Source organism: Schistocerca gregaria, chromosome 7, assembly GCF_023897955.1.
Source record: "Schistocerca gregaria isolate iqSchGreg1 chromosome 7, iqSchGreg1.2, whole genome shotgun sequence".
Lineage (NCBI taxonomy): Eukaryota > Metazoa > Arthropoda > Insecta > Orthoptera > Acrididae > Schistocerca > Schistocerca gregaria.
Window position 1 is genome coordinate 119,282,824 of NC_064926.1, and position 26,840 is coordinate 119,309,663.

Below are 26,840 nucleotides of genomic sequence, written 5' to 3' on the forward strand. Positions count from 1 at the left end.
TGTACTTTCCGTGTCCAAGTTGATGCCTCCCATATCCAGGAGAATGGGGTTCCACAGGGCTCTGTATTGAGTCTCTCTCTATTTTTAGTGGCCATTAATGGCATAACAGCAGCTGTATGGCCACCCGTCTCACCATCTCTGTATGCAGACGACTTCTGCATTTCGTACTGCTCCACCAGTACTGGTGTTGCTGAGTGGTGCCTAGAGCACCATCCACAAGTCGCAGTCATGGGCTGTAGCCCACGCTTTCCAGTTTGCTGCCACAAAGTTGTGTGTTATGCACTTCTGTCAGCTTTGTACCGTTCATCCAGAACCAGAACTTTACCTTAATGACGACCCATTCACTGTAGTGGAGGCATATCAATTCTTAGGACTGGTTTTCAATGCCCGATTGACTTGGTTTCATGAACTTCATCAGCTTAAGTGGAAGTGCTGGCAGCGCAGCACCTCAATGCCCTCCACTGCCTGAGCAACACCAACTGGGGTGCAGATCAATCTACGCTGCTGCATCTTTACAGAGCCCTTGTTCAATCCCACCTTGACTATGGGTGTCTGGTTTATGGTTCTGTGGCGCTCTCTGCATTGCGTTTACTCAACCCAGTGCACCACTGTGGCATTTGCCTAGCGACAGGAGCTTTTAGGACGAGTCTGGTGACCAGTGTCCTTGTGGAGGCTGGAGTCCCTCCATTGCAAGTTAGGCATGCACAACTGCTGGCCAGTTATGTTGCATGCATTCGTAGTTCTGCTGTGAATCTGAATCGTCTCCTTTTCCCCACACACGGTGGTTCATCTCCTGCATCGGCAGTCCAGGTCAGGGCTTGTAATTGCAGTTCGTGTCCGATCCCTTCTTCCAGACTGGAGTCCTTACCGTCACCACCTGTACTTGAGGTCCATGCATGTACACCTCCATGTTGTACACCTAGGCACACCCTGCGGGTTCGGGGGTTAGAATAGGCCTGCGGTATTCCTGCCTGTCGTAAGAGGCGACTAAAAGGAGTCTCAAACTTTTCGGCCTTATATGATGGTCCCCTGTTGGGTTTGACCGCCATCTTTCAAAATTTTCCGAAGAGCGAGCCGATTGGGGAAGAAGGGTGCCTTACTTGGTGCATTGTGTCAATCTTGCGATCAGACCTTTCGCCAGCTTATACACCGTTGAACTTTAGTCCTGTCCGCTCTCCATCTCCTCGGCATGACTCTTTTTCTCCGTGCAGATAACACCTTGAACTGTGCAGTGCCTCTTTCTGCACCGACGGCGACCATGGACCACATGTTACCTAACATCCAGCACGGTAGCCAGTCCCTTGTGGTGGGGCCGCCATGTACCCTGTTGGTTGTAGCCCCCTGACAACACAGGGATCACTCTACTGATGCCTGCGCCGTTAACTCCCTACGTATGCCAAGGAGTAGATGCCTATCCTCCTGGGGTATCGGGACTCCCGGCAACGGCCATCCTGCCAGGTGGCTCTTGCTGTGGCTGGGTGGCGCCCGTGGGGAGGGCCCTTGGTCGGAGTAGGTGGCATCAGGGCGGATGACCCACAATGAAGCGTGGTACATCATCTCTCGCTGGTGGCCAGCTGCCAGCAGTCTCTAAGCGTTCTCGGGCTCAGTTTAATGCTCAGAAATATGATCCGAAAACGTTCCCCTCCCTGGCCACACCGTGGGAGGAACGTAAGTCTCAGGATGGCAGTAGCAGTTATTCGCCCCACTTCTTAGTTTGTACGAGGATTGATGGGGAGTCTTTTCTCTCCACAAAGCCTCAGTTCTTCGTCGAGCATTTAGAGGACAAGTTTGGGGAGGTGGAGGGCTTGTCAAAAATGCACTCTGGGTCAGTCCTGATACAAACGGCATCCTCTGCCCAGTCACGACGGTTACTCGTTTGTGACAAGTTGGGGGATGTTGCCGTTACGATTACACCCCATAAGAGTTTAAATATGGTCCAGGGAGTTATTTACCATAGGGATCTTCTTTTGCAGTCTGAAGAGCTGCGCGCCAATTTAGAGCGCCGAGGTGTATATTTCGTCCGGCGCGTTCATCGGGGTCCGCAGGAAAATCAGATTGCTACCGGTGCCTTCATCTTGGCCTTCGAAGGGGATACATTACCGGAAAAGGTCAAGATGATGGTCTACCGATGTGACGTTACGCCCTATATCCCTCCCCCGATGCGGTGCTTTAAGTGCTGGAAGTTTGGCTATATGTCTTCTCGCTGCACTTCCAGCCTCACATGTCGAGATGGCGGACGCCCATCACATCCCAATACTCCATGTGCCCCACCTCCCATCTGTGTCAACTGCGGGGAGCACCATTCACCTTGCTCGCCAGACTGCTGAATTTTCCAGAAAGAGCGTAAAATCATGAAATACGATACCCTGGACCGACTAACCTATACTGAGGCCAAGAGGAAATACGACGAACTCCATCCTGTGAGAATGTCATCTTCCTACGCTGCTGCTACAACACCTGTGCTAGCCCTGTCTGTTTCTCCAATTGTGGCCGGATCGACGAGTAGTAAAACTCCTCCTGCCCCCTCGCCAGTGGGTGGCTCTACCCACCGGGTTGCTCCTGCGCCACCTACCTCAGGAGCAACACCATCCCACCCATCGGGGACGTCCGTCCCCACTTCTAAGCCGGAGAAGTGTCCAACTTCTTCGGCTTCTCACGCTCGCAAGGGGTCCCTTGGGACCCTCCCTTCCCAGGATTCCGCCAGCGAGAAGCCTGATGACCGACAATGGCGTAAGTGCCCGCAATCAGCTGGTTGTAGGGCTTCAAGATCCTCCTCCGTCCCGGAGACTGAATCGGTGAAGCCCTCCCAGCCGGTGCGACCCAAGGAACGGCGTGAGAAACCCAAGAAGAGCTCTCAGCCCAAGGAACTCGTGGCAGCCATCCCACTGCAACCTTCCAACTCTGCGTCTGAGGATGCGGTGGAGATTCTGGCGTCCGCTGAGGACCTCGATCTTGCCGGACCATTAGACGCCATGGAAAGCACTGTCACAGGTGCTAAATCGGAGTCAGCAGGTGACCCAGCGGCGTAATCTCCCTTCCCAGTCCTGTCACGCCTTTCTCAGCCATGGACACCATCCTCCAGTGGAACTGCAGAGGTTTCTTCCACCATCTAGCTGAGCTCCGCCAACTTATCAGCCTTCACCCTTTCCTCTGCATAGCTCTGCAGGAAACTTGGTTTCCGGCAATGCGAACCCCCACCCTCCTTGGCTACTGGGGTTATTATAAGCTTATGAAAGCTTATGAAAGGGTGTCTGGTGGCATCTGCAAATATGTCCTGAACTCTCTTCACAGCGAGTCTGTACCTCTCCACACACCTTTAGAGGCTGTCGCTGTTCGGGTGTGGACGCCACAGGCTGTTACCGTCTGCAGTCTTTACCTTCCACCGGATGGTGATGTCGCGCAGCATGTCCTGGCTGCTCTGATAGCTCAATTGCCTCCACCTTTCCTGTTACTGGGCGACCTTAACGCCCATAACCATCTGTGGGGTGGGTCAGTGGCAACAGGTCGAGGCGCCATCGTTGAGCATTTATTGGCGCAGCTCGATCTCTCGATATTAAATGATGGTGCCCTTCGCACACTCCCGTGTGGTGCATGGCACATACTCCGCCATTGACCTTTCGATCTGTAGCCCTAGCCTCTTACCGTCTGTCCAATGGAGAGTGCATGACGACCTGTGTGGTAGTGACCACTTTCTGATCTTTGTGTCACTGCCACAGCGTCAGTCTTCTGGGTGCCCTAGCAGATGGGTTCTGAATAAGGCTGACTGGGACTTGTTCTCCTCCACTGCCGCTATTGAGCATCTCTCTAACGATGACATTGATGCAGTGGTTCAATCGATCACCACCGGCATCGTTACTGCCGCCGAATCTGCCATTCCCCGTTCTTCTGGGTCCCTTCGGCGGCGGACTGTGCCTTGGTGGTCGCCTGAGATTGCTGAAGCGATTAAAGCTCGCCGGCAGGCACTCCAGCGTTACCAGCGACATCCCTCAATCGACCACCGTATCGCCTTCAAATGGCTGCGTGCGCGAGCCCGCTGCATTATCTGCCAACGCAAGCAGGAGTGCTGGAAGCGGTATGTGTCCATTGGCCTCCATGTCACTCCATCGCAGGTCTGGGCCAAGATTTGCTGCCTCTGTGGCTATCGGACCTCTGTCAGTGTCCTGCGCTCTCACTGAATGTAGCAGTTTGTACTGACTCCGACGTCATTGCAAACCGCTTGGCAGAGCACTTTGCTATGAATTCCGCTTATGCCAACTACCCCTTGGGCTTCCGCTCCATTAAGGAGCGGATAGAATGTCTGAGTCTTTCTTTTTGCACTCACCATCCTGAATTATACAATGTTCCATTCAGTGAGTGGGAATTTGGAAGTGCCCTCGCCGCTTGTCCTGATACCGCTCCTGGGCCAGATAGCATCCACTCTCAGATGCTGAAACACCTTTCAGTGGACTGCCAGCGACGCCTCCTCGATCTTTACAACCGCATTTGGGTCGAGGGTGAGTTTCCGTCGCAATGGTGGGAAAGTCTTGCTGTCCCCATTCTGTAACCAGGGAAAAACCCTTTGGAGGTGGACAGCTACCGTCCCATTAGCCTCACCAACGTTCTTTGCAAGTTGCTTGAACGGATGGTGAGCCAGCGCTTGAATTGGGTACTGTAGTCTCAAGGCCTTCTGGCTTCGTCTCGGGGTGGGTTCCGTAAAGGCCTCTCCGCCGCCGACAATTTGGTGAGCCTGGAGTCGGCCATCCGTACTGCCTTTGCCCGCCGTCAGCATCTGGTCGCTGTCTTTTTCGACATGCGGAAGGCGTATGACACGACATGGCGTCATCACATCCTTTCTACACTTCATGGATGGGGTCATCGGTGCCCTCTGCCGATCTATATCCGCAGTTTTCTGTCGTATCGTACCTTCCGCGTGCTCGTCGCGGCCTCATATAGTTCCTCCCAAGTCCAGGAGAACGGTGTGCCACAGGGTTCTGTTCTCAGTGTGTGTCTGTTTTTAATAGCTATTAACGGGCTCGCTGCGGCCGTGGGAAATTCTGTCTCTGCTTCCCTGTATGCTGACGACTTCTGCCTTTACTACAGCTTTATTGGCATTGCAGCTGCTGAACGTCAGCTACAGGGCGCAATCAGCAAGGCACAGTCTTGGGCTGTAACGCATGGTTTTCAGTGTTCCGCAGCCAAGACCTGTGTTACGCATTTCTGCCGGCGACGCACTGTTCACCCAGAGCCGCGGCTTTATCTTGACGGCGAGCTTCTTACAGTGGTGGAGTCACGTGGGTTTTTGGGGGTGGTTTTTGATGCCCGGTTGACTTGGCTGCCTCATATTCGGCAGCTTAAACAGGCGTGTTGGCGGCATCTAAATGCTATGTGATGCCTGAGCCACACCAGGTGGTGCGCCGACTGATCTACTCTCCTACGGCTTCACCAGGCGTTAATCCAGTCCCGTCTGGACTACGGTAGTCTGGCTTATGGGTCAGCATCCCCATCTGAGTTGCGGCTGCTGGACCCAATCCTCCACAGCGGGATACGCCTTGCCACTGGTGCCTTCCGAACCAGCCCTGTGGACAGCATACTTGTGGAGTCAGGTGTCCCTTCACTGCGGTTACGACGCCAACAATTACTGGCTGCTTATGCTGCCCATGTTTTTAGCTTGCCCGAGCATCCAAATTATCGTGTCCTCTTCCCGCAGTCAGTCGTTCATTTGCCAGAACGTCGGCCCCGGTTGGGTTGTCCGATCGCCGTACGTGTCAAACAGCTTCTTTCCTGGCTTGGGTGTTTCCCTATACCACCTCCTTTCTGGGCCACTCTGCGTACACCCCCGTGGTGTGTGCCTTGCCCTTGCCTTCGGCTCGACTTGGCACATGGCCCGAAGTACTCAGTCCCTCTGGAGGCCTTCCGACGCCGCTTTTATTCCATCCTGGCCACGTATCAGGGCTCTGGCGTTGTCTACACCGGCAGTTCGATGCTTGCTGGTCTAGCTGGTTATGCACTAACTCTAGGGGACCATTCTGAACAACGTTCGTTGCTGGCTGGTTGCAGTGTTTACACTGCTGAGCTGGTCGCCATCTTTCTTGCCCTAGAGTATATCCGCTCCTGCTCAGGTGATTCCTTCGTTATCTGTAGCGATTCCCTGAACGGTTTACGAGCTCTCAACCAGTGTTTCCCTCGTTCTGGTCTGGTGATGGCTATCCAGGAGTCCCTGCATACTCTCTCCCGTAGCGGCAGGTCTGTGGTCTTTGTTTGGACCCCGGGCCATGTTGGTATACCCGGCAATGAAACTGTCGACCCCCTGGCGAAAGAGACCACCAGTGCTCCATCTCTGGAGATTGGCCTCCTGGCGGCTGATTTGTGGGCAATCTTACGCCGCAAAGTTCTCTCGTTCTGGGATGGTGAATGGCGCGGTCTGACCACCCCTAACAAACTCCGTGCCGTCAAGGACACGACGACTGTGTGGCGGTCATCCATGCGAGCCAACCGCAGGGACTCAGTCGTCCTTTGTCGGCTCCGCATTATTTACTGTGTCGTGAGGATGCCCCTCTTTGTCGTTGTGGGGCGTCCTTGACGGTGGTCCATATTCTGTCGGAGTGCGCCCTTTTAACCGTGCTCAGGCAGACTTTGTCAATGCTTGACACGCTCTCTGCTCTTTTATCAGTTGACGCTGCCATGGTGGACTTGATTTTGTGTTTTATTCGGGCAGGGGGTTTTTATCCTTTAATCTGAGTCTTTTAGTGTTGATTCTGGCTTTTAGCCTCTGATTTTAAACTGAGTTTTTAAAGTGTTCTTGGTGGTTGGCTTTTCCTCTTTTTCTCTACTGTCGGCCAGCCACCGTCACACTGTGTGTTTTAATTTGTTTTGTCTGGTCTCTGTCAGAGTATTTCATGTCCTGTTTCGTCTGCTGTCTTTCCTGTTGTTCATTTTTTATTCTCTTCGGGTGGTTTTAGTTTTTATGGAACAAGGGACCGATGACCATAGTAGTCTGGTCCCTTTAATCCCACAAACCAACCAACCAACACCTAGGCCACGGCTTTGCCTGGACCTTTCCCATGGCCCTAAGGACTCAGTAAACCCCATGGCTCTCCATTGCCACTTCCTCTTGATTCTTGACATGTACCGAGGTCACAAAGTGGTTTACTCCGACGGCTCGATGGCAGATGCTAATGTTGGCTTCGCGTTATGTCCATGGAGAACATATTGAACAGCATTCCTTACCTGATGGGTGCAGTGGTTTCACTGTCGAGCTGTTTGCTATATCTCGTGCTCTTGAGCACATCCGTTCATGCCCTGGGGAGTTGTTTCTTCTGTGTACTGACTCCTTGAGCAGCCTGAAAGTTACCGACCAGTGCTACCCTCATCATTCTTTGGCAGCAACCATCCAGGAGCCCATCTATGACCTGGAACGGTCCAGTCATTCAGTGGTGTTTGTCTGGACCCAAGGTCATGTCGGAATCGCAGGCAACAAACTTGCTGACAGGTTGGCCTAACAGGCTACACAAAAACCGCTTATGGAGATCGCCTTTTCTGAAACTGATCTGCATTCAGTATTACACCCCGAGATTTTGCAGCTTTGGGAGACGAAATGGCATAACCTCAGCATGCATGCGATTAAGGATGCTATGAATGTGTGGCAGTCCCCTAAGTGGGCCTCTCGCAGGGACTCCGTGGTTCTCTACCGGCTCCGCATTGGTCACGCTTGGGTGACACATGGGTACCTCGTGCGCCGCGATGACCCACCTGTGTCTGTGTGGCGCCCAGCTGACAGTGGTCCATATCTTGGTGTGCTGTCCATATTTGGCTGCGGACTCTTCATTTACCAGACTCGTGGCCATTAATTTTAGCTGACAACACCTCATCAGCTAATTTATGATTTGTATGTGATGGTGGTTTTTATCATTCTGTATAAGTTTTAGCACATGTTCTTTGTCCCTTTGTGTTCTGCACTCTAATGCTTTTAGGGTGGATATTTTAATGTGTTGCAGAGTAGCTGGCTTTTCCTTTTTATTCTCATGGTCAGCCAGCCACGGTCATTTGCAATCTTGTTTTACCCCTTCTCCCTTTTTTCTTGCTTGTGTTGTTTTCTTTTCCTGTTTTGTCCAAAGTAGTGTTGGTTGTCCTTCTGTCATTCTTCTGGTTCTTCCTTTCTCCTGTTATTGTGCTGTATGTCTCCTTTCTTTTCTTCTTTCCCTTGTGTAATTATTTTACTGAGAACAAGAGACTGATAACTTCGCAGTTTGATCCTGCCCTCGACTCCCCTCCCCCCATTTTTAAACCAACCAACCAAACTGTTCAGGTTTTGGTCACATCACTGTTCGGGAAAAAATGTGTTTTTGTGAAAATATTGATGTTTTGAAATTCTGTGTGGAAGTTTAGCTTACTTAGCTTTGCAGAATAGACTAAAATGAGATTTGTTTGAGTGGATTGTCTACTGCATTTCATGATGAAACATTTGTTGCTGCATGTGGAACAATATGTAAAAGAACTTATAGGTTTCTTAAAGTATTTGAAGTGTCTGGAGGTAGTGAATATATTTAGAAACTCTGACCATTGACACTGGAAAGTGTGATAAAGAAATAAAAAGATGACTCATCCTTGGCCGAGCCACATTAGCTAAACTCATGAAGATCTGACAGAACTAAATAATATCCAAAACAACAAAGATGCACCTGGCAGAATCATTTGTGTTCTCTGTGTTCTTGTATGGGTATGAAACCTGGACTGTGAAAACTAGTGACAACAGCTGAATTGATGCCTTTGTAATGTGGTGTTGGCTGAAGATGTTACATGTATCTGAACAGAGAAAAGAACAAATTCTTCCATTATAGAACAACTTATCATCACAAGAAGTTTATCTTTCCATGTTAGTCAAAGAAATCCCCAGCACACATATTAAGAAGAGCTAAAGACTAGTGGGGATGGGTATGGGTAGTCTAAGATCCAATTACTTAAGAAATAAATGAAGTGGGGTCACAACTTTCAACAGCGAGTAAACCGACTGCTGATGATACCGTAGAAAGTAACACATGGAAATCAGTTGTTACTAATATTATTCTTGTTATTAATATGAGTTCAGTATGAAATATTGGTATTTTATTACTGTTCTAAATTTGAAAAATTAATAGCACATTCTTAGCAGATGTATTAGTGTAAAAAAAAATTTTACAGGAGGAGCTGAAAGCTGGGGAAGAAGTAGCTACGTGCCCAAGTTGTTCACTCATTGTGAAAGTGATATATGATCCAGTAAGTGTGTTTCAAATGCTTCTGGTAGTGGAGACAGACTGTTCTTAATTTTGAAATTAATTGTATGGTTTTTTTTTCTGAATTACGTGACATGACCATAAGGTTTCTTTAAACATAGGAAAATTTCCAAGACGAAGAAGAAGAAAGAGAGACTGAAAGAAAGCCTGTTCCTAAGTTTGTCAACTAAAACTAGAAGATAATGGTTGGACGAGGAAGGGGCCGTGGTTCCCAGCTGACAGGAGTAGAGCAGCTGGGCTTTGGCGTTGGGGAGTCAATGCCAACTCCTGTGCTGCAGCCGCCACCTCTGTACCCACCACTGGAGAATAGACCTGTGCCCCTCAGGTAAGGACTTATCTAGCTGGGAATTACTCGGATTAGCAAAGGAATGTGTTTGTGCCATTCCAAAAAGTGCAGTGCAAGTCTTTTTAAAACTGGGAGTGCATATACTTATGTTCATCATCTAACATTCACTCTTCAGATCATTTTCAAACATGTATGGTGCAGTGACCTCTACACGAGACAGAACTTGAAAAATAGATTCTTTGATGTCTCACGACGGTGCCGGCAGTTGCCTCTGACCCGAGCTGTTTGCCCGAGCCCAAGCGTGTTCTCATTGTCCCTCTGCCTCAAGATTTCCCACCCTCCGCAGCTTGTCTGTTGCTTATACTTCAGATTACTGCTCGTGGCCCAATTTCGAATTTTTACTCTTCGGACTGAGCATATTCAGGTTGATGGAGTGTTTGTACTCGGACTTTCCTCTCACCGACCACACTCCCAAGGTATGGCAACTTTGTTTTAGTGGTTTAGAAAGTCTGTTGCAGTTTCCTACCATCATCCTGGATTAGATACATGAGTGTACTGACTGATCTGTGACATCTTTGTGATTGGCTGTTATTAAATTGAAAGCTGTTGTCACTAAAATGATTTAATGAAAGGCATAAGAATGGTTTTTTAGTTTATTTGAAAGTGACTTCATGTAAATTTTATTGTGACCTTTCTGTCGGTTACTGAGTTGAAATGCAGTACTTTATCAGGATTTAAATTTGGTTGTTATAACTGCCCTGTGTATGTACTTATGAGTCAAAGTCGGACATAAACTGTGCAGATCATTGCTGTGAATCATGCAGCTACAGGAAGCAATATTATAAGTAAGTCGATGACTCAAAATTTAGTTGGAAGTGAAAGTTAAGATTACAAGTAATGTTAGCTCAAATTAGTACCTATGAACGAAGCCAAAAGTCATCTATAGACAACATACACCATCAATATTTCCAACTCGATGTCCAGATACAGAAAGTGAGATAACTGCCATATTTAAGGACTGGTGTACAGAGGCCCCAATAGCAAGATAAAAACTGCTGATCTAGCCATCAAGAGGAGTATTTATTGCTTCTAATGGTGTTACTGCCTTCCCCTGATGTCATGACTACTGAAATTGGAACTACTATTGCTGTCACACACTACTCAATTTTCTTGTTACTGAAGTGGTGAGATATTAGATCCTTCCTCTCCTTTAACCAGGCTGTAGGGGCCAGTTCTCCTTATGGTGCTGTGTCTTTCACAGCTGCAGACAGTGTTGCAGTCACTGGGGGCCTCCAAAACCTATTGGCTGTGGCGGTCTCTTTACGGCATGGACTGAGGTCAGACCTGTGGGTGAAAATGAGGGCACAATAAGTGTGGCATCTGGAAGTCAGGTAGGAGAGGTGACTATACTCACTGGGGGTGACTGGAAGGCACAAGTGACAGTGTTGGTCCTTTGAGATGGCAAGTTGGTTTTCGGTGAGATCGTTTCAGGGACAGAGCTGATTTTGACATCGTGTGGAGTGCTCTCGTCTGGCCACTATTTTGAACTGTTAATGCCTCCCCTACAACTTCAGTAACTGGCATGAAAATAAGGCTTCAAGGTCATCTCGTCATCTTACAGCATTGCCAGTTTTTTAGTGATAATTTCAAACGTTTGTAAAAATTTAAAAATATTTGGCAACTCTATTTTTAGTCTAGAGTATGATGGAGTACTTTCCAAAAGAAAATTCTTGCTAGCTGCTAGGAAAAAAATGAAAACTAACCTTATAAGAAATTTTGGAGGAAAATAATTTTTTACTTCAACCTGTGGCAGTAACAGAATCACTAATGTAATTGTACTGAAAACTATATATGAACATCCTCAAAGTTTACAGATACATATGCTGAATCTTTTATTTCGGAAACATAAAAGTATTCTGAGATAAAAAATAATATTATAAGAGGTGTGAAACTGTGCTGACTGCATAGAAAAAAATGTAGTCGCTAATGAATTTTCGTTCTGTAGGGCTGCAAAGAAACTTCCCACAAGAAAGTTGTTGAGAATTATTTTAGGTAACATTTCAGACATCATTATTGTATCTTATCACGTACAGAGGGAAATTACTTCTGCGATAATCCATGCGCAGCAGCGCACGTGTCGTTGTAAGCCATCGCCAAGAGTTTTGTTCGGACAGCTCATTGCATCCGTGACTCAAAATGCCAATATATGCCATGCAGAAGTAATTGTTATTTTGAAGCCTATATTTTCACTGAACTTAAGGAAAATATTTTTTCGAAAGTTTTTGTGAAATCCAAGTTTTATCTAAATTTGCTGTAAGTCTATTACACTCGGCATGCAGTAGACATGCTTCGTACACAGAAACCTCTTTCTTACTACTGTAATATTCTCTGCCTTGTGTTACAAATTTCGTCCACCATTACAGTTTCTGAATTAAAAACCAAGTGAGCAGAGAAGACGGTGCATTGAAGTGACTGGACAGAATAATAAATTTTATCATGGACATTACCCTGTATTTCTCTAGCCATTGGATACTGTCCTCTGTCATACTAAAGTAATACAATTCTATGTTCTAGCTTTTTTGTAAAAGTTGTCAAATATCATGGATTTCTGTGCTCTTCTCGGAGAATCAGAATAGGTGCTGGGACTGTATAATGTTAGTGCACTATACTGTTGATACAGAAGCACCACAACATTTTGTCATTTTATGAACTGCATTACCCTTACTATGAAACAGCTAGTAAATCATTATATGAAAAAAAGGAGTTAAATTTTGAATGTACAAGTAAACCGAATGCAGTAAGATTATATCCAAATATAAAGACATTTGATTCAGGTTTTTGTTAATTAATGCAGACTTGACAATCTTATTTTAATTGACAGTTACTGTCGAGTAAACTAATTGCCACCACTTCTGATAAATTTATCAGACGTCTACTGTAAGGGAAAAGCATTCGCAGTATGTCTTCTATAACTAAGATGAATAGACAAACATTTAAATCAAGTCAGCTTTTTACATAGACAGCACTTACCTAAACTGAAGGATCTTCTGTCTCAGTGTCTTCAGATTCACTATCGCTTGTTTCAGCCAGGTGTATCATCACAGATTCCACTATGGTGCCTCTTAAACCCTGGTTCAAGAAATCAGTTTCTTGCAGTGCTTGTGCTTGTTTTACACACCTCCCCCAATCCTGCTGAGTAACATTATCAAGAGCTTCGTGTCTTAGCTTCTTGACATCAGCCCCTGCGGGTTCGGGGGTTAGAATAGGCCCGCTGTATTCCTGCCTGTCGTAAGAGGCGACTAAAAGGAGTCTCAAACTTTTCAGCCTTATATGATGGTCTCCTGTTGGGTTTGACCTCCATCTCTCAAAATTTTCCGAAGAGCGAGCTGATTGGGGAAGGGCGCCTTACTTGGTGCATTGTGTCAATCTTGCGATCAGACCTTTCGCCAGCTTATACACCGTTGAATTGCAGTCCTGTCCGCTCTCCATCTCTTGGGCATGACTCCTTTTCTGTGTGCAGATAACACCTTGAACTGTGCAGCGCCTCTTCCTGCACTGACGGCAACCATGGACCACATGTTACCTAACATCCAGCACGGTAGCCAGTCCGTTGTGGTGGGGCCGAAATGTACCCTGTTGGTTGTAGCCCCCTGACAACACAGGGATCGCTCTACTGATGCCTGCGCCGTTAACTCCCTACGTATGCCAAGGAGTAGATGCCTATCCTCCTGGGGTATCGGGACTCCCGGCAACGGCCATCCTGCCAGGTGGCTCTTGCCGTGGCTGGGTGGCGCCCGTGGGGAGGGCCCTTGGTCGGAGTAGGTGGCATCAGGGCGGATGACCCGCAATGAAGCGTGGTACATCGTCTCTCACTGGTGGCCAGTTTAACTCTCCGAAGTACGATCCGAAAACGCTCCCCTCCCTGGTCACACCGTGGGAGGAACGTAAGTCTCAGGATGGCAGTAGCAGTTATTCGCCCCACTTCTTAGTTTGTACGAGGGTTGATGAGGAGTCTTTTCTCTCCACAAAGCCTCAGTTCTTCGTTGCGCATTTAGAGGACAAGTTTGGGGAGGGTGGAGGGCTTGTCAAAAATGCACTCTGGGTCAGTCCTGATACAAACGGCACCCTCTGTCCAGTCATCACGGTTACTCGTTTGTGACAAGTTGGGGGATGTTGCCGTTACGATTACACCCCATAAGAGTTTAAATATGGTCCAGGGAGTTATTTACCATAGGGATCTTCTTTTGCAGTCTGAAGAGCTGCGCGCCAATTTAGAGCGCCGAGGTGTATATTTCGTCCGGCGCGTTCATCGGGGTCCGCAGGAAAATCAGATTGCTACCGGTGCCTTCATCTTGGCCTTCGAAGGGGATACATTACCGGAAAAGGTCAAGATGATGGTCTACCGATGTGACGTTACGCCCTATATCCCTCCCTCGATGCGGTGCTTTAAGTGCTGGAAGTTTGGCCATATGTCTTCTCGCTGCACTTCCAGCCTCACATGTCGAGATTGCGGACTCCCATCACATCCCAATACTCCATGTGCCCCGCCTCCCATCTATGTCAACTGCGGGGAGCACCATTCATCTTGCTCGCCAGACTGCCGAATTTTCCAGAAAGAGCGTAAAATCATGGAATAAAAGACCCTAGACCGACTAACCTATACTGAGGCCAAAAGGAAATACGACGAACTCCATCCTGTGAGAATGACATCTTCCTACGCTGCTGGTACAACACCTGTGCTAGCCCTGTCTGTTTCTCCAATTGTGGCCGGATCGAAGAGTAGTAAAACTCCTCCTGCCCCCTCGCCAGTGGGTGGCTCTACCCACCGGGTTGCTCCTGCGCCACCTACCTCAGGAGCAACACCATCCCACCCATCGGGGATGTCCGTCCCCACTTCTAAGCCGGAGAAGTGTCCAACTTCTTCGGCTTCTCACGCTCGCAAGGGGTCCCTTGGGTCCCTCCCTTCCCAGGTTTCCGCCAGCGAGAAGCCTGATGACCGACAATGGCGTAAGTGCCCGCAATCAGCTGTTTGTAGGGCTTCAAGATCCTCCTCCGTCCCGGAGACTGAATCGGTGAAGCCCTCCCAGCCGCTGTGACCCAAGGAACGGCGTGAAAAACCCAAGAAGAGCTCTCGGCCCAAGGAACTCGTGGCAGCCATCCCACTGCAACCTTCCAACTCTGCGTCTGAGGATGCGGTGGAGATTCTGGCGTCCGCTGAGGACCTCGATCTTGCCGGACCATTAGACGCCATGGAAAGCACTGTCACAGGTGCTAAATCGGAGTCAGCAGGTGACCCAGCGGCGTAATCTCCCTTCCCAGTCCTGTCACGCCTTTCTCAGCCATGGACACCATCCTCCAGTGGAACTGCAGAGGTTTCTTCCACCATCTAGCTGAGCTCCGCCAACTTATCAGCCTTCACCCTTTCCTCTGCATTGCTCTGCAGGAAACTTGGTTTCCGGCAATGCGAACCCCCGCCCTCCTTGGCTACTGGGGTTATTATAAGAACCGGCAGCTTATGAAAGGGTGTCTGGTGGCATCTGCATATATGTCCTGAACTCTCTTCACAGCGAGTCTGTACCTCTCCACACACCTTTAGAGGCTGTCGCTGTTCGGGTGTGGACGCCACAGGCTGTTACCGTCTGCAGTCTTTACCTTCCACCGGATGGTGATGTCGCGCAGCATGTCCTGGCTGCTCTGATAGCCCAATTGCCGCCACCTTTCTTGTTACTGGGCGACTTTAACGCGCATAACCATCTGTGGGGTGAGTCGGTGGCAACAGGTCGAGGCGCCATCGTTGAGCATTTATTGGCGCAGCTCGATCTCTCGATATTAAATGATGGTGCCCTTCGCACACTCCAGTGTGGTGCATGGCACATACTCCGCCATTGACCTTTCGATCTGTAGCCCTAGCCTCTTACCGTCTGTCCAATGGAGAGTGCATGACGACCTGTGTGGTAGTGACCACTTTCCGATCTTTGTGTCACTGCCACAGCGTCAGTCTTCTGGGCGCCCTAGCAGATGGGCTCTGAATAAGGCTGACTGGGACTTGTTCTCCTCCACTGCCGCTATTGAGCATCTCTCTAACGATGACATTGATGCAGTGGTTCAATCGATCACCACCGGCATCGTTACTGCCGCCGAATCTGCCATTCCCGTTCTTCTGGGTCCCCTCGGCGGCGGACTGTGCCTTGGTGGTCGCCTGAGATCGCTGAAGCGATTAAAGCTAGCTGGCGGGCACTCCAGCGTTACCAGCGACATCCCTCAATCAAACACCTTATTGCCTTCAAACGGCTGCGTGCGCGAGCCCACCGCATTATCTGCCAGCGTAAGCAGGAGTGCTGGGAGCGGTATGTGTCCACCATTGGCCTCCATGTCACTCCATCGCAGGTCTGGGCCGAGATTCGCCGCCTCTATGGCTATCGGACCCCTGTCAGCGTCCCTGCGCTCTCACTGAATGTAGCAGTTTGTACTGACTCCGACGTCATTGCAAACCGCTTGCCAGAGCACTTTGCTCTGAATTCCGCTTCTGCCAACTACCCCTTGGGCTTCCGCTCCATTAAAGAGCGGATAGAGTGTCGGAGTCTTCCTTTTTGCACCCACCATCCTGAATTGTACAATGTTCCATTCAGTGAGTGGGAATTTCGAAGTGCCCTCGCCTCTTGTCCTGATACCACTCCTGGCCCAGATAGCATCCACTCTCAGATGCTGAAACACCTTTCAGTGGACTGCCAGCGATGACTCCTTGACCTTTACAACCGCATTTGGGTCAAGGGTGAGTTTCCGTCGCAATGGCGGGAAAGTCTTGTTGTCCCCATTCTGAAACCGGGGAAGAACCCTTTGGAGGTGGACAGCTACCGTCCCATTAGCCTCACCAACGTTCTTTGCAAGGTGCTTGAAAGGATGATGAGCCGGCGCTTGAATTGGGTGCTGGAGTCTCGGGGCCTTCTGGCTCCGTCTCAGGGTGGGTTCCGTAATGCCGCTCCGCCGCCGTCAATCTGGTAGGCCTGGAGTCGGCCATCCGTACTGCCTTTGCCCGCCGTCAGCATCTGGTCGCTGTCTTTTTCGACATGCGGAAGGCGTATGATACGACATGGCGTCATCACATCCTTTCTACGCTTCATGGATGGGGCCTTCGGGGCCCTCAGTTGATCTATATCTGCAATTTTCTGTCGTATCGTACCTTCCGCGTGCACGGCACAGCCTCATATAGTTCCTAGGAGAACGGTGTGCCACAGGGTTCTGTTTTAAGTGTCTGTCTGTTTTTAATAGCCATTAACGGGCTCGCTGCGGCCGTGGGAAATTCTGTCTCTGCTTCCCTGTATGCTGACGACTTCTGCCTTTACTACAGCTCTATTGGCATTCCAGCTGCTGAACGTCAGCTACAGGGCGCAATCCGCAAGGCGCAGGCTTGGGTTGTAGCGCATGGTTTTCAGTTTTTGGCAGCCAAGACCTGCGTTACCCATTTCTGCCGGTGACGCACTGTTCACTCGGAGCCCCGGCTTTATCTCGACGGCGAGCTTCTTACAGTGGTGGAGTTACATAGGTTTTTGGGGGTGGCTTTTGATGCCCGGTTGACTTGGCTGCCTCATATTCGGCAGCTTAAACAGGCGTGTTGGTGGCATCTAAATGCTCTGCGGTGCCTGAGTCACACCAGGTGGGGCGCCGACTGATCTACTCTCCAACGGCTTTACGAGGCATTAATCCAGTCCCGTCTGGACTATGGGAGTCTGGCTTATGGCTCAGCATCCCCATCTGTGTTGCGGCTGCTGGACCCAATCCTCCACAGCGGGATACGCCTTGCCACTGGAGCCTTCCGGACCAGCCCTGTGGACAGCATACTTGGGGAGGCAGGTGTCCCTCCACTGCGGTTACGACGCCAACAATTACTGGCTGCTTATGCTGCCCATGTTTTTAGCTCGCCCGGGCATCCAAATTATCGTGTCCTGTTCCCGCAGTCAGTCGTCCGTCTGCAAGAATGTCGGCCCCGGTCGGGTAGTCCGATCGCCGTACGCGTCAGACAGCTTCTCTACGGGCTTGGGTGTTTCCCTGTACCACCTCCTTTCCAGGTCCACTCTGCGTACACCCCCATGGTGTGTGCCTCGCCCTTGCCTTTGGCTCGACTTGGCACATGTCCCGAAGGACTCAGTCCCTCCGGAGGCCTTCCGACGCCGCTTTTATTCTATCCTGGCCACGTATCAGGGCTCTGGCATTGTCTACACCGGCGGTTTGATGGTTGCTGGTCATGTCGGTTATGCACTAACTCTAGGGGACCATTCTGAACAACGTTCGTTGCCGTCTGGCTGCAGTGTTTACACTGCTGAGCTGGTCGCCATCTTTCGTGCCCTAGAGTATATCCGCTCCTGCTCAGGTGAGTCCTTCGTTACCTGTAGCGATTCCCTGAGCGGTTTACGAGCTCTCGACCAGTGTTTCCCTCGTTCTGGTCTGGTGATGGCTATCCAGGAGTCCCTGCATACTCTTGCCCGTTGTGGCAAATCTGTGGTCTTTGTTTGGACCCCGGGCCATGTTGGGATACCCGGAAATGAAACTGTTGACCGCCTGGCGAAAGAGGCCACTAGTGCACCATCTCTGGAGATTGGCCTCCCAGCGACTGATTTGCGGGCACTATTATGCCGCAAAGTTTTCGATTTATGGGACACTGATTGGTGCAACCTGCCCATGCCAAACTAACTCCGCCGTATCAAGGAGACGACTACTCTGTGGCGGTTATCCATGCGAGCCAACTGCAGGGAATCAGTCGTCCTTTGTCGGCTCCGCATTGGCCACACTCGACTCACGCACAGATATTTACTGTGTCGTGAGGATCCCCCTCTTTGTCGTTGTGGGGCGTCCTTGACGGTTGTCCATATTCTGTTGGTGTGCGCCCTTTTAACTGTGCTCAAGCAGACTTTTGCGCTGCCTGATACGCTCTCTGCGCTTTTATCTGACGACTCTTCCTTAGCGGACATAGTGCTGCATTTTATTCGGGCAGGGGGACTTTATCGCTTACTGTAATTGTGTGAGTTTTTGTGTTCATTCTGGCCTATGGCCTATGATTTGTCTGATTTTTTTTTTTCCATGTGTTTCTGAATGGTAATTAGATTGGCAAGAACTTTCCCCACCACAAAAAAACAAGTTTGGCCCCTGGTATGAATCCTGTGGTTAATGAACCAGTGTGGGCGATGATTAATTGGCTACCTCTACCAGTAAGCACTTTCGAACTGCGTTTCGTGTGGAGTCATGCTATATATACTTATTGGTGTGGTTCTGTGAAACCCAAGTTTCATCCAAGTACACTACAGGCCTGGTGTCTTCAGCACGCAAGAAGTGCATTGTATGAAAAAACTTCATTTTTGCTGCTGCAGTGTCTCTGCGTTCCATTAAGAACTTCCACCCCTCCTTACACTTCTTGAATCGGAAACCAAGGGAACGGAGAAGACGAAGAATGGAGGACTCTGAACCTGAGTAATTAATTTTTTCACGGAGGTCAGCCTGTATTTTTTTTAGCCATCGGACGTTATCCTCTACATCTACATCCACATCCATACTCCGCAAGCCACCCAACGGTGTGTGGCAGAGGGTACCTTGAGTACCTCTATCGGTTCTCCCTTCTATTCCAGTCTCGTATTGTTTATGGAAAGAAGGATTGTCGGTATGCTTCTGTGTGGGCTCTAATCTCAGATTTTGTCCTCATGGTCCCTTCGCGAGATATACATAGGAGGGAGCAATATACTGCTTGACTCTTCGGTGAAGGTATGTTCTCGAAACTTTAACAAAAGCCCGTACCGAGCTACTGAGCATCTCTCCTGCAGAGTCTTCCACTGGAGTTTATCTATCACCTCCATAACACTTTCGCAATTTCTAAATGATCCTGTAACGAAGTGCGCTGCTCTTCGTTGGATCTTCCCTATCCCTTCTATCAACCCTATCTGGTATGGATCCCACATTGCTGAGCAGTATTCAAGCAGCGGGCGAACAAGCGTACTGTAACCTACTTCCTTTGTTTTCGGACTGCATTTCCTTAGGATTCTTCCAATGAATCTGTCTGGCATCTGCTTTACCAACGATCAACTTTATATGATCATTCCATTTTAAATCACTCCTAATGCGTACTCCCAGATAATTTATGGAATTAACTGCTTCCAGTTGCTGACCCGCTATATTGTAGCTAAATGATAAGGGATCTATATTTCTGTGTATTCACAGCACATTACTCTTGTCTACATTGAGATTCAATTGCCATTCCTTGCACCATGCGTCTGTTCGTTGCATATCCTCCTGTCACCTTGTTCATTTGACCTGTAGCTTCTGACCGAATAGTCAGCTTGAGATTTCCAAACAGGATGAAAAGAAGTGGTGGACGGCTGTGTTATGTGGTTCCTTTTGCCGAAAGAATGAAAGTTGGCTAATGTGAACTGTAGTATTCCCACTGTGGTCCCCCTCTCCCAAGGGGCTTAAAACTCTTTTGTGAGTATGTACTTGGCAACCTGCACTGTCATCATGGTGGATGACATGCCTATGAAGCAGATGAAGCTTTCTCTCACTGGTGGTCACATGGCTCCAGCAGGTCTTCAGAAGGAAAGAACTTGGTCAGTGCATAGAGATATGACCCCAAAACGTTTCCTTCTCTGGCTACGCTGTGGGAGAAATGCCAGGCTAAGCGACAAGCAGAGATACTCCCCCAATACCTGCTGTTTACAGGGACAGATGGGGATTCTCTTTTGCTCACAAAGCCTTTATTCTTTGTAGAGAATATAGAGGGTAAGTTTGTGGAAGTTGCAGCCATCTCCAAAATGAATAGCCGGTCAATTTTGATTAAAACAGCATTTCCAGCCCAGTCACAGGCGTTGGTTGCTTGTGTGACAAGCTGGGTAACATTTTTGTGACCACAACCCCCCATTAATCTGAACATGGTTCAAGGTATCATTTTCCATCATGACCTCGTCTTCAAGTCCGAAAATGAGCTACGCATCGATTTGGAGCAATGGAGTGTACTCTTATCTGTCGTTTCCATAGGGAGACAAGGACAGTTGGATTGCTACTGGTGCCTTCATTTTGGTTTTTGAGGGTAATTCGCCACCTGAAAAGATCAAGGTGATTGTATACTGATGTGAAGTGATATTGTATGTTTTGCTGACCCCCCTCCCCCTGCTCACCCTTCGCCATACAGTGCGCAATGCTTCAAATGTATGAAATTTGGGCATGTGTCTTCGCTTTGCGACACCAGCCCAGTCTGTAGGAGTTGCAGACAACCATTGAACTTGAATGTTCCCTCTGCTCCTCCTCTGTTTGCATAAACTGTGAAGAGCACAATTCTGCCTGCTCACCAGACTGCACCAGCTTTCAGAGAGAAAAAATACGGAATATAAGACTGTACAGACTTACATATCAAGAGGCTGAGAACAAATGAATGTCTGCACCCTGCACACATGGCAACATTGTATGCTATAGGCTATGATGAGGTCGCCCCTCTGCTGATGGTACTTTCCTCTATTATGCATCCTTTTGTGAGCCATCATGGCTGCTCGACTATGCCTGCCCTCTGATGGTTGGGGGCTCTCATCCTGCTGCTTCCCCAACACCCACTTTGGAGGCAATGGTTCTCCATCCACCAGGGACCTTGTCCCATCCCATAGCTGGAGATGCATCACTATCACCTGGCTTCTTACACCAGGAAGGAGTCCCTCAGGACACTCCTCAAAGACATCTGCCAGTAACTTGATACCTGCCAGTAGCTGAAGGAACAACAAGCTGCCGGTTGTAGGAATTCATGATCTTTTTCAGTCCCTGAAACTAATTCAGTGAAACCCTCCTAGTCGTTCAAACCTTCTAAATAACAGAAAGACAAAAAGAAGTCATCCAAGACGAAGGAAATCCCAGTGGACCTGACGCCACTGGACCCTACATGTTCTGCTTCTTTGGCTGCGGCAGCAACCCCAGTAGCCTCTGAGGCTCCAAATTGCACCACACACAATGTCTCGTAATCTTTGTGTCTTAATGTAATAGCTTCTCGCAGCAGGTGAACCTAGGACGTAACCAACCTCCTTAGTCCTTACACGCCCTCGCAGTATACAAACAGCACAATTCTCCAGTGGAGTTGTAGTGTTTTTTTTTCTGCCACCTGGGTGATCTATGACGTCTCTTAAGCCCCTCTCCTGCTTTCTGCTTTATCAATTGAAGACATAAAGTCTGAAAATGAGTTTGTGATAATATTTTTGGTACTTTATTTTATAGGTCCGTCTTGACCACAAAAATTTTTACACTTCACTATTACCGGTTTTGGCTACTGCCATTTTCAGATCTGTTACAAAACAAAAACAGTGTGTAACCAACTAAGTCAAGTTTGCTGACACAAAATCTCTAAAAGTCCCTGATGCTATGTAAGGAAGGAATTTCAAGACTTGTTTCAGAGAGGATATGAATAGCCAAAATAAGAGTGCTTTTGGTACACATTAGATGGAGAAAAACATTTGGTAGGAAACAGAGAATAATATGAAGGTGTCGCATAGGGCACCGAAGCGACAGTTATTGAATCTACTTGAGGAAATGGAGATTTATGTGCACAATAAACGACAACCAGAGTTACTGCTGAATGAACAGAAGGATTTGAACCTATATGCTTCTGTCACCCAATCTGTGGCCCTTTGTACCTGTGACCATCTTGGCCACCTCCTGGTGTCCATTATTCCTCGCCAGTCTTTGAATATGGTTCTAGGAGACATTTTCCATGGGGACCTCATCCTTCAAACTGTTGAGAAACTCTGGGCCACTGGAAGGTGGGGTGTTCATTTTGTCCGTAAAGGCTGTAAGGACAATTGCATTAATATTGGTTCCTTTATTCTGGCATTTGAGAGGGACACTCCTAGAGAAGGTCAAGGTTAATTGTGATCGGTGTTATGGAAGCCGCACATCCAGCCACCAACCAAGTGGGATTCAGCCCATTTGCCTCGCATTTGGATTCTTATTCCATGCTTATTCAGTGGAATTGTAATAGCTACTACCATCTCCTTCCAGAGTTGCAATTCCTTATTTTCTTTTACTCTGTAGTTTGTGTCCCCATTCTCCAGGAATCTTATTTTACTGATACTCATTCACCAGCCTTTTGTAGGTTCCATACTTTCTGTTAGAACCAGGTTGGCACTTTGAGGGCTTCAGGTTGGTATCTACATGTTGGTCCATACAGACTTTTAGTATATGGATTCCCATTTGTACTGAATTAGAAGCGGTTGCTTTCAAAGTACATTTACACTCTGGGGTCACAGTTTGCAATATCTAACTCCTTCCTGCTAGGCCAGCTACAGCTGCTGCCCTAACTACCTTCCTAGAACAACCCTCCCCTCCCCTCCCTTCCTCCTCCTCAGGGTTTTAATGCCCATCACCCCGTGTGGGGCAGTGCTTCATTTGATTGAGGTCTCCTTGTAGACAAGCTTCTTGTGGACCATGACCCATTTCATTGCTATAGATCTTTCGCTCACTTCCCCTCCCCTTCTCCCTTCATTACAGTGGTCGCTGCAAAATGACCTCATCAATAGTGGCCACTTCCCGTTGATGCTCTTGCTCCCTGTCAGCCGCACAATGATCAGGTTAATCCCTTGGGCTTTCCATAATACTGGTTGGCTTCTGTATATTTCCCAGGTAATGTTCACCATCTCTTTGTCGGGTTGTATTGATAGTCATCTGTGACATGTCTGATACAATTATTTGCCTTGTCATCGTTGCAGTCCCCCACTTGATGGACTCATTTTACCTTTTACTGCTGGCCCGTCCCTTGTTGGACTACGGCCATCACCACCCATCACCATTGTCGGGCTTTGCGATACCTTAATTGCCACCCGTCCTCATACAGTCTTATTACCTTTTCAATGTCTTTGTGCCAAAGTCCATTACTTAACCAAACAGAGCAAGTGGGTGTTTTCCATCTGAGTTCTTGATATTCATATGACTGCTTCTCTTTTTCTCCAAAGGCTTTTTTAATTTTCCTGTAGGCAGTATTTATATTTCCCCTAGTTATATATGATTTTATATCCTTACATTTGTCCTCTAGCCATTCCTGCTTAGCCATTTTCCACTCCTGTCAACCTTACTTTTTAGATGTATCTACAAACAAAGATGATGTGACTTACCAAACAAAAGCACTGGCATGTTGATAGACACACAAACACACAAAATTCAAGCTTTTGCAACCGACGGTTGCTTCATCAGGAAAGAGGAAAGCTGAGGGAAAGACGAAAGGATGTGGGTTTTAAGGGAGAGGCTAAGGAGTCATTCCAATCCCGGAAGCAGAAAGCCTTACCTTAAGAGAGAATGAGGCCACTCGTGGAAGTGTTTTAAACATGACTATTTGTAATTGATTTCAATGTTCTTACACACTCAGTTCCATCTTGTGTTAAGATCCATTCTTTTTAGATGACTTGGTCATCTTCGGGTCATCCTCCCAGTGATTGCTAGTCAGTTGTGACTGTCAGTAAAGATGAATGGAGTGGAGAGATTTTATGGGTTTTAAATTTTCATCTGAAAAATGAGATTAGGCTAATTTGAATAAATAACATATATTTTTTATTACAGCTGGTTTTGGCCACTAGAATATTATTCTGTGTAAAGAAACAATGTTTTGTGAGCACTGCTATGTTATCAGTAAGATTCTTGGCTTAAATAATTCTTGAATGCTTGAGAAAAAGATTTACTTTATGGAACTGGCTGGAGCTGAAAATTTTTCTAGTGTTTAATATTCACATAAAATACCGCAGAAAACATTTTTTTAAAATTATAATTGTACTATTCACCTTTTCAATATGCCCATACTAACAAATGAAATGTTTCAAACTATCAACTTACTTGGTTGTCGCACCTGTAGGGTGTTTGTGTCACTATGTGGCTTGTGGCTCAGCTATCACTTGGAGCTTAATATTGCAAATATTGTTCACTGTGAGGGAATTAGGCATGTTCTTCTGTCTACATATTCCTAGTCTTTGTGTTTAAGTTGAAGGCCTGTCGCCTACCTGGCAGCAGCTCCTTATGTTGTGTTATGCACACAGCTTACATTCGACACAACAGTTAATGCCGTTGTTTACAGTCAATTGGTCAGCATTGGAAGGAGTATTTGTGAACTAACCGTGAGTAATATTCATTTGAGACCTAATGGCCCTTGATGCAGACCATGTTTCTAACTTCAGATGGAAGACAAAATTCTGGTTGACAAGGCCAAGAACTATTTCTTCAGGGTACACTGGGTGTGTTTCAAAGCCAGTGTGTTACAAAACTGTATGGTATGACTGCAACTATGTTGTTGTTTATACTGGTGTCCAAGGAACGGCACTCTATTGGATGCTTAGTGTTATTTCCTGAATATAGCACAAGGATCTGGTGTGCAGAATACTGTGCCATGATGTGTAATCTCACATTGCTACTGAGATATGAGATGGTCTGTCATTTGGCACTAGAAGAGATATGTGCAAGTGCAGAGAGAGCCTAGTTGTGACATATAAAGTTTGGACACGTTAAGAAGTTGTTAAATCATAAGATATAGATTTTTATGAACAAGAAGGAAATTTATTCATTATAAATAGTACTGTCAGGTGTGTGCAGGCCAGGGAGAGAGACAGTGGCCAGTTCTGGCAGGACAGAGGGAGCAGGTCACAAAAACTGAAGTCTGTGATGGAATTAGGAAGGAAACGCCTCATAAGCAAGCAGTAACCGATGCCATTGAGAGCTTGTATCTCAGAGACAACACACTTTCGCGGCAGCCAGCAGTGAACACGATTTGTCTCCTGCAATCCTATTGGCTACACACTATGGGTACCCAGAGGGCAGATTGTAAGCAGTTCACATTTTGTGGGAACACACGACCCCTGCCAAAGCGACTAGCTTACTTGCCACATAGGCCACAACGAATTATACTCAAACAGTATGGGAACATATTTTAATGTATAAATTGAAATAATTATTACAGTAGTTGGGCAATCTGTATAGGCTTCAGGCACAATAAGCTGCAGTTGGGGAAGCCAGTGGTATGGCTCTGGAGGTCTTCTGGCAACAGGGGCATGGTAACTGGCTTCTGATTAAATCATACTGTGATGTGTGGCTTCCTCCTTCAACGAGAGGATTTACCAGTGTGTGATCACACATTATTTTAGCTGCTGTATTATAATTTCCGTGTATTTTAACAAAGAATTTTGTAACATGTCCTTTGAGAGAATTTTACAGTTTTTTATACAGTATCCTTCTGTGTGGATGTGTGAATGGGAATGTAGTATGTATCAGACTTAAGTTAAGAATTTTAGCTCATAAATTGCAACCATAATTTTTAACCATATTTCTGTCAAGTTATTTTAGTAATGACCTTGGTCTTCCGTAGTGCAATAGAAAGTGGATCAAACACTTGAACTGTAATATGATACAGAATAAACTGCTACTCACCACATAGTTGAGCCACAGGCAGGCACACTGAAAGCAAACTGTGTAGAAAAATTCACATTCTTACATGCACAATTTGCAAGCACATGGCCTCTGTCACAATTTTTTTTCCCCCGCCCTATATCTGGAGGTGGACTATTGTTCGCCAACTTATAATATCTAACAGTCTTCTTTCAGTATGACTGTCTCCTGGTAAATGTTATTATTTTGTGATGGATTTTTTATTGTTTGAAGCAACTGAACTGTAATTTATTTGCTTCCAATTTTTCAGTAGGAGCATATAGCTTAGTTTTTCAGTGAGAACCTCAGCATTCTTTTGTAGTCTAACTGCTGCATCAGTGCCAGTGCTAACATATACACATATTGACAGGTTTTGCTGGCATATAATAAAATTTTGTTAAATGAGATAATTTCTTGTCAGATGCACTCCAGAAGATGAGTACTGTGTGGAATTGCGGAGAGATTTCATCGAATGCTTGCACGACTCTCCTGCATACCTTGTGGCACAGACAGTTCGCTCTGACATCGAACGCTACTCGGATCGTTACCAAGCGGCTGTGTCAAGTAAGTCGAAGCAGCAGCCGCTTACTTTTCCCACTTCTCACCTTCCCTTGGAACTGAGGCCTGTCGTAAAAGACAAAGCAAAACGAGAAAAGGCGAAGAAATCGAATGCTACTTCAGGAGCGTCAAAGGCTGTTGACATAACTACGAGGTAAGTTATTAGATTTATTATAAAGAATGACTGTCACTTGCTAATCTGACACACAGTCGCTTTTTCCCCTCTTTCAAAGAGTCTGATGTTTCTGTTTGACGCAAGTGGGAGGGAGATATTAGTGAGTAGTATTAAGATTTGGTATCTCAGTACTTCTTAGTAAGATTAACCCACTTCTGCCTGA

General features: G+C 47.4%; 1 protein-coding gene across 1 annotated transcript in view; it reads left to right on the top strand.

Annotated features, from left to right (window-relative positions):
- Positions 1-26,840, top strand: part of LOC126282211 (DNA-directed RNA polymerase III subunit RPC7-like) — a 63,213-nt gene that overhangs the window by 11,944 nt on the left and 24,429 nt on the right. The window contains exons 2-3 of the mRNA XM_049981760.1: positions 9,350-9,573; positions 26,366-26,656. Of these exons, the coding sequence (XP_049837717.1) occupies positions 9,431-9,573; positions 26,366-26,656 (434 nt within the window). The 5' untranslated portion in view covers positions 9,350-9,430. The remainder of the gene's footprint in view (positions 1-9,349; positions 9,574-26,365; positions 26,657-26,840) is intronic.